Source organism: Doryrhamphus excisus, linkage group LG15 (genome assembly GCF_037039965.1).
Source record: "Doryrhamphus excisus strain RoL-2023G ecotype Guam linkage group LG15, RoL_Dexc_Guam_v1.1, whole genome shotgun sequence".
NCBI classification, from domain to species: Eukaryota; Metazoa; Chordata; class Actinopteri; order Syngnathiformes; family Syngnathidae; genus Doryrhamphus; species Doryrhamphus excisus.
In genome coordinates this window covers 16,339,672-16,352,590 of record NC_136371.1, presented here as the reverse complement: position 1 = coordinate 16,352,590, position 12,919 = coordinate 16,339,672, and the positions used below count along the sequence as shown (strand labels likewise).

The 12,919-nt window shown below is 33.9% G+C and overlaps 2 protein-coding genes across 3 annotated transcripts in view; one reads left to right on the top strand and one right to left on the bottom strand.

Annotated features, from left to right (window-relative positions):
• The window catches only part of atp7b (ATPase copper transporting beta), a 205,825-nt gene that overhangs the window by 133,667 nt on the left and 59,239 nt on the right, over positions 1 to 12,919 (top strand). The gene's annotated exons all lie outside the window — the stretch shown is intronic.
• Positions 7,925 to 12,919, bottom strand: part of gpd2 (glycerol-3-phosphate dehydrogenase 2 (mitochondrial)) — a 33,446-nt gene continuing 28,451 nt past the window's right edge. For both annotated transcript variants that reach the window (XM_078796947.1, XM_078796948.1), the window contains one exon: positions 7,925 to 8,589. In XM_078796947.1, the coding sequence (XP_078653073.1) occupies positions 8,464 to 8,589 (126 nt within the window). In that variant the 3' untranslated portion in view covers positions 7,925 to 8,463. The remainder of the gene's footprint in view (positions 8,590 to 12,919) is intronic.

Genomic DNA, 12,919 nt, shown 5'->3' with positions numbered 1-12,919 from the left:
GAAAGCATCTGTAATTTTGTGACTATAAAGTCAAAATACTCAATTTTCTAATTAGAAAAAGGTGCAATTTTACAAGAATAAACTTTGTCATTTTAGTAGTGTAATATTAAAATATAAAAAAAAAAACCTTATTTGTGTCCTTATGAGAACCAAACAAAAACAACAAATACTGTTGGAATTTTCGCAAAATTATGTTGCGGAAAAAGTTATAATGCTACAAGAATTTTTTTTTTAATATTACAAAAAAATGTTACAAAAAAAAACAATATCCTATAAAAAAAAATAACCAAGTTGAAATATTATTTTTTTTGTTGTAATACTACCAGAAACTAAAAATATTTGGAAAATTAGGTTGAGGAAGAAGTTATAATATGAGTATAAAGTCAAAATATTATGGCAATAAAGTCATTTTATGATAATAAAGACAAAATATTCAGAAAAATAGGTACTCTGATGACGGAAAAAAGTTTTTCTTTTTTACATTTTCCAACTATTTCGGCTTCCTGTGATTCTGACTTTATTCCAAAATATTTGGACTCTTTCCCCCAAAAAAATTCCAACTTTATTCACTGTATAATTTTTGGTCTGATGTAATATTACAACAAAAAAATAACTAAATTATGTTTTTTCCCCCCGAAAATATTACATAGTTCTTGCAAAATTACAACTTTTTCTTGTAATTTTCTTCTCTTAGTATTTTGACTTCCTGTAAAATTACTGCTGATTCTCCTTTATATTATATCATAGTTGTATTTGTAGTACAGCTTTTGGCCTCAAATGGCCCCCAGGCCACACTTTGGACACCCCTACCCAAGCTGGACCATATCAATATGACACAAACAAATAGTGGTTTGATCCCCAAAATATTAAATAAAGGCAAATAGACTACCAAAATAGCTGTAGATTAATTGAATAATGGATTAATTATGGATTAATACCTTGATTGCAGAAAAAGTTATAATGCTACAAGAAAAAAGTTTTTAATATTACAAAAAAAACAATATCCTATAAAACAGTAACAGAGTTGAAATATTATTTTTTTGTTGTTGTAATACTACCAGAAACTAAAAATATTTGGAAAATTAGGTTGAGGAAGAAGTTATAATATGAGTATAAAGTCAAAATATTATGGCAATAAAGTCATCAGTAAAGTCAAAGTGGAAATAGTTTCATTTTTATGATAATAAAGACAAAATATTCAGAAAAATAAGTACTCTGATGAGAAAAAAAGGTTTTCTTTTTTTTACATTTTTTTTCATTTTTTGAGTATAAAGTCAAAATATTATGGCAATAACGTCATCAGTAAAGTCAAAGTGGAAATAGTTTCAACAGCTGTCATTTTATAGTAATAAAGACAAAATATTCAGAAAAATAGGTACTCTAATGAGAATTTTTTTTTTTTTTTTTTTTACATTTTCCAACTATTTAGGCTTTTTGTGACTTCATCCCCAAAATATTTGGACTCTTTTCCCAAAAAAAAATCCGACTTTATTTACTGTATTATTTTTGGTCTCACATAATATTACAACAAAAAAATAACGTTAATAATAACTTTGTGATACTGAAATTATGTTTTTTTTCCTTGACAATATTATGTCATTCTTGCAAAATTGTTTTTCTCTTAAAAAAATTTTCTCTTAATATTTTGACTTCCTGTAAAATTACTGCTGATTTTTCCATTTATGCTGTTGATGTTTTTTTCTATTTTCTATTATGTTATAGTAGTTTTTGTAGAACAGCTGTTGGCCCCAAATGGCCCCCAGGCCACACTTTGGACACCCCTGCCCAAACTGGACCATATCAATATGACACAAACAAATAGTAGTTTGATCCCCAAAATATTTAAAAAAAAAAGGCAAATAGACTACCAAAATAGCTGTAGATTAATTGGATAATAGATTCATTATGGATTAATACCTTGGAATGTGTTCCTTCCAGGACAGTAAAGAGGTGCTAGAACAAAAAGTACATAAAAATATAAAGTAATGAAAGGAAATGTACGCAGATTATTTCAGAATAAAAGTAGAAATATTTGAAAACACAGTAAAAATAACAAGAGAAGATAAGAGATGACTGAGACATTAAAATTAGCAAATGCTGCAGCACGAGCGAGCGCGTGACGAGCACGTGATTCGTTTCAAAGAATGGCTTCCTCGTTTCCTCGCTTCCTTTCCCAGACCACGAAGCCTCCGTGGAAATTATAATAGGAAGACTAAAGCTGTCACTCAAATCTCCCCATGACCTTTTAGGAAAGACGGCTATGTGTGTGTGTGTGTGTGTGTGTTCCAGTGTTTGTATCCGTCATATAGAAGCCGTGACAACTAAGACATTTTGTCCATCGGGACCCCGATCAGGTGTCTTATGATCCCTTGTAACGCAGCGTAGGAAACCAAATCCTCTTGTATTATCATCGTTATCATCAGATTAACTCTCGCTTCTTTGCTGGTTCAAAAGTTATCACACTTACAGCTTCGTGTTTCCACACCGGATGACACCGGACCTCATTAATGGTAGCAACGTCGGCGCATGAAGAAAAGCAGCACAAGATTATATAGCGTGTAGAACAAAGACGTATTATTTGTCTTAAATACGTCATTTTTGCAGAGACGGCGTAGTTAAGCTAAGTCAGTATATGCTGTTAGTTTTAAGTTCCTACATATTTTCGTTTTCGGTTCCTACCTAGCTGCATGTAAGTTAATGAGGCGGAACTAATTGTTTGTAAAGTTGTCGTTTCCGCACATACACGTTTAATCGTTACACCCGTAGTTCACCAAAATGTAAAAAGCCTGCTGCTAAATCAGTATATGCTGTTAGTCTTACGTTCCTACCTAGCTGCATGTAAGGTAATGAGGCGGAACTAATTATAAAATTGTCGTTTCCGCACATACACGTTTAATCGTTACACCCGTAGTTCACCAAAATGTAAAAAGCCTGCTGCTAAATCAGTATATGCTGTTAGTTTTAAGTTCCTACCTAGCTGCATGTAAGTTAATGAGGCGGAACTAATTGTAAAATTGTCGTTTCCGCACATACACGTTTAATCGTTACACCCGTAGTTCACCAAAACGTAAAAAGCCTGCTGCTAAATCAGTATATGCTGTTAGTTTTAAGTTCCTACCTAGCTGCATGTAAGTTAATGAGGCGGAACTATATGTAAAATTGTCGTTTCCGCACATACACGTTTAATCGTTACACCCGTAGTTCACCAAAATGTAAAAGCCTGCTGCTAAATCAGTATATGCTGTTAGTTTTAAGTTCCTACATAGCTGCATGTAAGTTAATGAGGCGGAACTAATTGTTTGTAAAATTGTCGTTTCCGCACATACACGTTTAATCGTTACACCCATAGAAAATAAGCTCAGTTGTTCGCCACACTATTGAGAACTCACAAGCTAATAGGTGCTAAATATTAACTAAGACATATAATATACGTATATATACATACATATATACGTATAATTCCTTTCTAAGGCATTAGTGCAGCCATTAAGGTGCAGTATTATTTTCGTTTCAGTTTTATAGTGTTAGTTTGCTGTACCAGCTAATGCTAATCATACATTGTGTTGCACGTGATGGTTGTTTACGGAAATGTTTCTATGTAATGTGACAAGTTTATTAGCACTACTGTAAAGAAAAAGGCTTAATGATAAGAAAACTAATTATTGTATATTTGTGTGTTATGTGACCAGTGATTTATTGTATTTTGCATCTGTTTGAACCCCCTTTAGTTCCATCAGTAAACTCAAGAACTAGTTGCTGTCTGTTGCTCCACATCCTGGAGTTACACTCCGCAAAACCGAGAGACCTGATCCCGCAGATACTAAACCGGATCCCCTCAACGCCTTGGATGTGGGCTGAAATTATTTCCGTAAAAGTCATGCAGCCCAGCCCTGGCGGAGTCCGACCCACGTTCAATGCTGATTATGCAGGAGAGAACCGTTCCAGGAGTTCTTCAAATGCCTTCTGATCTTCTGATGTGGACTGGTTGGACAAACTCCCATGCATGATCCTCAAGGATCTTGCCGGTCCACCGTTCCATGACCGGGACGCAAACCGCACCGCACTTCCTGAATGTGAGATTTAACCAACCAGAGGATCCTCGTCCCCCAGAACCCCTGAATGATCCCACCATAGTTGGAACACACCGTGCGGTCCACTCCGTAGGTACCGCCTAGGTAGGTACCGCCTAGGTAGGTACCGCTCATCCACCCGGTTTTTAGATACCTTGTTGTAGTTTTTCATATTTTATTCTGTGGGTCCACTTTGGTTGTGTTTAAATCGCTTTATAAATAAAGTTGTATTAGACGACTAATTAATGTCGGCAGCGGGGACTTTTAACAGTTGGCTTTGTAATACCCGAATGATGTTGTCATGTTCAGTGTCGTCTGGTGTCCGGTGGGAATGACTGGGAATGACTGGGAATGACGTTAACACACACACAAAGCTCTTCAAGCAACCAGATACATTTAATTAGATAATTGTGTTGTTTTTTTCTCAATTTTCTCAGCAGAACACTGACTTTACAAGTATTCTTGCAGTACATTTGGGGCGGGGGGGCACGGAACACGATTCTCTTTGAGTCGGGATAAAGCTGTAATTTCATCCAGAAGGAGACAATCAAACATCGGGATGCGACACTGAAGATATTGAAGATATTGTCCACAGGCGGCTTTGGCAGTTCCACGGAAGACAAACCCAACGTGACGACACACGGTTGATTCCAAAATGCGACTGTGCAGGAGTTGGATAGGACATAGAAAGGCAACGCGCGGGCACTTTAGGGGTGGGCGGATTAATCCAAATATCGATATCGACACCAAGAATACCAGCTCTTTCCGTCTTTTTCATAATATTCCATCATGGTTTCATACACCGTACGGTCAAACCTCGTTTTTCACCATCATTTGGTCGAGGTTTGATAGCACGGTGCACGGAACAAACGTCTCCGTTTGCTCTGTGTCGTATCATTGCGCGAAATCCAACTAAAGTTTGTCATTTTACTTCATTTTATTCTTAATAAGCTAATCTTTTTTTGAAAAAAAACTTCAAATAATCATTTACCGGGGAAAGTATTACATTCACTGAAATAAATGAAGCAATTAATTTTAATACCATGTCAATTTTTATGAGTTTTTATTTATGATTTGAACATTTTACTTAAATAATTCGCCAGGGAAAGTAACAAATTAAATTAAATACAATTAGAACATTTGCTAAATTAATTCATGTAATGATAATGGAAAAAGTTACAAATGAAAATTTTAAAAAATTTTAATCAAAATTTTGACTTTTACTAAATTAAGAATTCCTTTTTGGGAAAACGTAACAATATTTTAAAATTAATTATGGGTACCGATAATTATCGGCATATCGGTATTGGATTTTTTTCCCCCAAATCATAAAAACCAATGGCTGCACGGTGGTCTAGTGATTAGTGCGCAGGAGACCTAAGTTCGATTCCACCCTCAGCCATCTCTGTGTGGAGTATTCCGTTTTCCTCCCACATTCCAAAAACATGCTAGGTTAATTAGCGACTCCAAATTGTCCATAGGTATGAATGTGAGTGTGAATGGTTGTTTGTCTATATGTGCCCTGTGATTGGCTGGCCACCAGTCCAGGGTGTACCCTGCCTCTCGCCCGAAGACAGCCTGGGATAGGCTCCAGCAACCCTGCGACCCTCGTTAGGAAAAGCGGTAGAAAATGAATGAATGAAAATTTTTACTTTTTTTTTAACCAAATTAAGAATTCCTTTTTGGGAAAAAGTTACAATATTTTAAAATTAATTATGGGTACCGATAATTTTCGGCCCGTTATCGGTTGATATCGGAATTTGATTTTTTTTCCCCAAATCATAAAAACCAATGACTGAAGTGGATAGTGCGCAGGAGACCCGAGTTCGATTCCACCCTCAGCCATCTCTGTGTGGAGTTTGAATGTTCTCCCCGTGCATGCGTGGTTTTTTTTTCCGGGTAAAAACATGCTAGGTTAATTAGCGACTCCAAATTGTCCATAGGTATGAATGTTGAGTGTGAATGGTTGTTTGTCTATATGTGCCCTGTGATTGGCTGGCTCGATATTAAAAATGCTGTCTGCAACACATATATGTGTAATTCCGCTACAAGAGATAACGCCACACATCGTTATCGGTATCGGTCTCTGAAATTGAGAGTTGGACAATATTAGCATAGCAGTTATTAGCATAGCCATTTTATCGGACATGCCTAAAATTTACTTTAATTTTATTGTTTTATTTATTGACTTTTACCCCCCAAAATTTGAAGTTTGTTACTTGTATAGCTATTAGTTACTTAAAATATAGTAAACAATAGTAAAGTCTAGTAAAGCCGTGTTTCCTTGGCTAGGCTAGGCTAGGCTAGTCTTTTTTGCAATTATTATAAATACTTTTTCTGCTCATGATGAAAACCAGACGAAATCATTCTGACATTTTTTCAAATTAAAAGCTCGATATCCCTGGTACGGGCGTCGATGCCAACATTTGAGGTTATCGTCCGCCCCTAAAGCCCACCCAGGCCTCTCTAGAGCCCCCAGAGGCAAGTCGGTTGAATGACGCCCACGATGCACGGCGTCCACGGCGGTGTCTCGTCACGCGAAGGCACACACACACGTTCATTCACACGGCACAAATATAAACTATCACATTCTAAGCATGCAGTTTCACTCGATAATCATATAATCATACAAATATAGAATCCCTTTTTCATCCTGTTATGACTAACTTTAAAAGAAGAAAACCCTAAATAAGTACTAACTTCCGATAAAAGTACACCTAAAGCTTGGAACCTGTAAACATCAGTAGGATTCAGCTGGTGCTGTGTGGCAGACAGGAAGTCATGAGAGGGACTTTCAGTGTAAAAGTCTCCCCTGCACAACAACAGGCAGTGACTGGACAGTAACCATACAGCAGGGTTGTCCAAAGTGCGGCCCGGAGAATTTTTTAAAAACTATTTTGAGGTGAAACATGACCTGTTGGGTATATTATCTCCACACAGGTCAAATTTGATGAAAATAATCATGAAAAATAATGTAACAACATACAAAGGTCGACAAAAAAAATGAAAGCAGCTGTAATTTTATGACTATAAAGTCAAAATATTCATTAAAAAAACTGTATTCTAATTAGGAAAAAATGTGCAATTTTGTAATATTATGAGGAAAATACCGATATTTTAGTAGTGTAATGTTAAAATATTTTTAAAAAGACTTTATTTGTTTCCTTATGAGAAACAAACAAAAACAAGAAATACTGTTGGAATTCTCGGAAAATTAGCTTGAGGAAAAAGTTAAAATTCTACAAGAAAAAAATTGAAATATTACAAAAAAATAACATTTACAAAGATTATTTAAAAACAAAGTTGAAATATTTGGAAAATGTACAAAAAAACCTGTAAAACAATATTATATAAAACAGTGACATAAAGTTGAAATATTAAATAATTTGTTTTTGTCGTAATACTACCAGAAACTAAAAATATTTGAAGAAGTTATGAGTATAAAGTCAAAATATTATGGCAATAAAGTCATGAGTAAAGTCAAAGTGGAAATAGTTTCAACAGCTGTCATTTTATATTAATAAAGACAAAATATTCAGAAAAATTGGTACTCTGATGAGAAAAAAAAGTTTTTCTTTTTTACATTTTCCAACTATTTCCGCTTCTTGTTATTCTGACTTTATCCCCAAAATATTTGGACTCTCCCCCCCCCAAAAAAATATTATTTAAATTATTAAGTAATTATTATTATTATTATTGTTGGTGTCACATAATATTACGACAAAAAAAATTGTGAAACAAAAAAAAATTGTGAAATGATGTTTTTTTTTCCCCTGAAAATATTTGCAAAATTACAACTTTTTCTTGTTGGATTATTACCAATTTTTTCCATTAATATTTTGACTTCCTGTAAAATTACTGCTGATTTTTTCCATTTTTTCCATGTTTTTTTTCTCATTTATATTATATTATAGCTGTATTTGTAGAACAGCTATTGGCCCCAAATGGCCCCCAGGCCACACTTTGGACACCCCTGCCCAAGCCGGACCAAATCAATATGACACAAACAAATAGTGGTTTGATCCCCAAAATATCAGAAAAAAGGCAAATAGACTACTAAAAATAGCTGTAGATTAATTGGACAGTGGATTAATTATGGATTAATTGTCGACCTGTAGAACAAACTCAATGAAGCGGTACAGGCGCAACAATCAGTGTCAGTAAGAAAAGGATATACGGTAAGATATAAGGGTAGAAATATGAAAAGATGCTATAAATAGATACATTGTGCGCTGTGGCAGAGTGGAGGCACCTGATGCTGAGAACCAATCAACACGTAAAAACACATCTCCATCATTAGACTCCGTTTCACCCAAAACACGATGCAGAGCGGGCGCCGGTCTCCCTGATTGCATTGTCATTCAGATGAGCCTCCGCCCAGGCCCCGGGGGGCTCAGACCCCGCCCCCGCTGCGGTCCACTGTCACGGGGCCCCGCTCGTCCAGAGTCTCCTCAGCGGACTTCATGAGGATGGCCAGGCGGCTGTCGGACACCTGGCCCTTTTTGACGGCGCTCATCAGCTGTGGGGCAGACGGAACACGTGAGGGGGGCGGCCGCGTATCGCTGATGCTAACCCCGACCACCGTCGCATGCGCCAGTTAGCCCGACACCGGTTGAGTATGCCCCCCCCCCTCTCCGTCCCAACGTGATAAAGCTGGACCGGGTTGCACATCATGTGACGCTTTTACGACCGCATGCTCATTGACGTCTTGCGTAGCCACCGCTTGCGGTTTGAATCCGCGGGAAAGACATCAACAATCCACTTCCTTTTATAATATAATTAATAATTATATAATTTTGTTTCAAAACTCTTGACGTTTAAATTTCCTATGAATTTTAATGAAAAACCTACTTGGTTGGACAAAGGACACGACTGACCGTGACTCTTCGCCGTTCGGCTGTGGTGTTTTTGTGTCCTTGTTCAACAAGATTAAAGACACACCTTTTAAATCAGGCTTAACTAATATTTTTAAACTTTTCTTGTTTTTATATGTTTAGTCCAATTTTATGCTTATAGTTTTTAGCTTTTAACTCCAGTATTTCGGCTCTTCGCCGTTCAACTGTGGTGTTTTTGTGTCCTTGTTGAACAAGATTAAAGACACACCTTTTTAATCAGGCTTTTAACTAATATTTTTAAACTTTTCTTATGTTTTTATCTTTTTAGTCCAATTTTATGCTTTTAGTTTTTAGCTTTTAACTCCAGTATTTCGGCTCTTCGCCGTTCGGCTGTGGCGTTTTTGTGTCCTTGTTGAACAAGATTAAAGACACACCTTTTTAATCAGGCTTTTAACTAATATTTTTAAACTTTTCTTATGTTTTTATCTTTTTAGTCCAATTTTATGCTTTTAGTTTTTAGCTTTTAACTCCAGTATTTCGGCTCTTTGCCGTTCGGCTGTGGCGTTTTTGTGTCCTTGTTGAACAAGATTAAAGACACACCTTTTTAATCAGGCTTAACTAATATTTTTAAACTTTTCTTGTTTTTATATTTTTAGTCCAATTTTATGCTTATAGTTTTTAGCTTTTAACTCAAGTATTTCGGCTCTTCGCCGTTCAACTGTGGTGTTTTTGTGTCCTTGTTGAACAAGATTAAAGACACACCTTTTTAATCAGGCTTTTAACTAATATTTTTAAACTTTTCTTATGTTTTTATCTTTTTAGTCCAATTTTATGCTTTTAGTTTTTAGCTTTTACCTCCAGTATTTCGGCTCTTCGCCGTTCGGCTGTGGCGTTTTTGTGTCCTTGTTGAACAAGATTAAAGACACACCTTTTTAATCAGGCTTAACTAATATTTTTAAACTTTTCTTGTTTTTATATTTTTAGTCCAATTTTATGCTTATAGTTTTTAGCTTTTAACTCCAGTATTTTGGCTCTTCGCCGTTCAACTGTGGTGTTTTTGTGTCCTTGTTGAACAAAATCAGGCCTTTAACTAATATTTTTAAACTTTTCTTATGTTTTTATCTTTTTAGTCCAATTTTATGCTTTTAGTTTTTAGCTTTTAACTCCAGTATTTCGGCTCTTCGCCGTTCGGCTGTGGCGTTTTTGTGTCCTTGTTGAACAAGATTAAAGACACACCTTTTTAATCAGGCTTTTAACTAATATTTTTAAACTTTTCTTGTTTTCATCTTTTTTAGTCCAATTTTATGCTTATAGTTTTTAGCTTTTAACGCCAGTATTTCGGCTCTTTGCCGTTCAGCTGTGGCATTTTTGTGTCCTTGTTGAATGCATGTTCCTCCATGAGCCGAGGATTCGTTTGTTTCGCTTGTGCCGTCATTCGCTCCTGGAGTCCAACTGGCTTCTTATGCTTATATTGAGTATTTTGTCATAGCTAACTAGCTAGTAGCTAGCTGTTTGCGAGCTCGAGCTAGCCATGACCACAACTTTAAGACAATCAGCCAATCGGTTTCCGCATGCAAAACTATAATTACAACTAGCTATGAAAACATGCTTTTTGTTAAGATTTATATTTTTGAGATATTTTTGAATCTGTGACATCATCAACGGGCGACAATCAGTGTAATAACGACGCCAACAAGACCGGCACCATATCCGATGCTAACGTAAAATTTTACTAACAAACACGGCAATCTGTTGCTAACCCAAGTTCCACCGTATTTGGACATTTTTGGAACATTCCTACGACGAGTAGCCCGAAGTTCTACTACCGACGCCCGGCCCCGGTTCAGCTTTATCACTTGGCGGACCGGTTGGATGTGGTGAGTTCTTCCCGTCCAGGTCTAGGCAGCCACCAGAGCAGTGAGAAAGCACGTGTAGGGTACCTGATTGGAGTCTCTAATTCAGCCACGAACCGGGTCGGACACATGGGCAGAAACAAACAATGACATTTAGCCACATAGCTAACACCAGCGGTCTCAAACATGCGGCCCGGGGGCCAAATGTGGCCCGCAGGACACTAGTTTGAGGCCCCCGCCTTGATATGAAAGTTTAATGTTAGTGCGGCCCGCGCAAGTTTGATATGGATGCTGTATGGTATCATGTACCCAGAAAAAATTATTACGTTTGATTCATGTTCATGTTAAAGGTTAAATAACTGTTAATAGTTATCCTCTCTATCCGTGTGGAAGTGGTAATTTTTTGGCTATTTAAGTTTAAGGAAATAACTTGAAGGCTACCGTTTAGGTCGCTAGCTCTCTAGTTTACATTTTTTTGTTTTTAATAAATGTGTTTTTTTATATAGTTTTGTATAGTTTTATATAGTTTTTTATATTTTTAAATAGTAAAGAAAGAATAATCAGTAAAACTAACCATTATGAAAACAAAAGAACATAAAGTACAGAAATCAATAAGGAAGTAAACTCAATACAGCTGAATGGACGTTCAACATGAGGCGTTCAGGCGCATTACGTAATTCTTACATGTTCAACGCAAATGTAGTCACGCTGTTTTTAAATTTTTATCCACGTACCCTCGACGACATTTGCCGTATCCCCAAAAAAATGTTTTTACAAGATGTCAAACTATTTTACGAGAACATGTTGTAATATTAATTCAGTATAAAAAAAAGTCATAAATACAAGAAGAAACTTGAAATAGGAAAATGTAAAAAAACACAGCAGAAATGGGAAAAAGTTTTTTCATTGTACGACATTTTACAAAAATTAAAAATAAAATTAAAAATAAAATTAAAAATAAAATTAAAAATAAAATTAAAAATAAAATTAAAAATAAAATTAAAAATAAAATTAAAAATAAAATTAAAAATAAAATTAAAAATAAAATTACAAATAAAATTACAAATAAAATTACAAATAAAATTACAAATAAAATTAAAAATAAAATTACAAATAAAATTACAAATAAAATTAAAAATAAAATTAAAAATAAAATTAAAAATAAAATTCTGAGCATTTGAAATAACATTATGTAAGAAAAAAGTTGAAATATTTTTGGAAAAAAAAAATAGGGGAAATGACAGCAAAGACTGAAATTGATACTAATAATAGCCGCATTACGTTGGGCATATCTTATATATATCACGATTTATTTTTCATCTTATTTTGTGTAGAAAAATAAAAATTAAGATTTGTCGTATCCCAAAAAATGTTTTTACAAGATGTCAAACTATTTTACGACATTTTGTAATATTAATTCAGTATAAAAAAAATGTCATAAATACAAGAAGAAACTTGAAATAGGAAAATGTAAAACAAACAGCAGAAATGGGAAAAAGTTTTTTTCATTTGATGACATTTTACGAAATTTAAAGTAAAATTAAAAATTAAATAAAAAATTAAATTAAAAATTAAATTAAAAATTAAATTAAAAATTAAATTAAAAATTAAATTAAAAATTAAATTAAAAATTAAATTAAAATTAAATTAAAATTAAATTAAAATTAAATTAAAATTAAAATTAAAATTAAAATTAAAATTAAAATTAAAATTAAATTAAAATTAAAATTACATTTAAATTAAATTAAAATTAAATTAAAATTAAATTAAAATTAAATTAAAAATTAAATCAAAAATTAAATTAAAAATTAAATTCTGAGCATTTGAAAATTAAAAATAAAATTAAAAATAAAATTAAAAATAAAATTAAAAATAAAAATAAAATTACAAATAAAATTACAAATAAAATTAAAAATGAAATTAAAAATAAAATTCTGAGCATTTGAAAATTAAAATTAAAATTCTGAGCATTTGAAGTAACATTATGTATGAAAAAAGTTGAAATATTTTTGAAAATAAAAAAAATAGGGGAAATGACAGCAAAGACTGAAATTGATACTAATAATAGCCGCATTACGCTGGGCATATCTTATATATATCGCGATTTATTTTTCATCTTATTTTGTGTAGAAAAATAAAAAGTAAGATATTTGAGAACAGT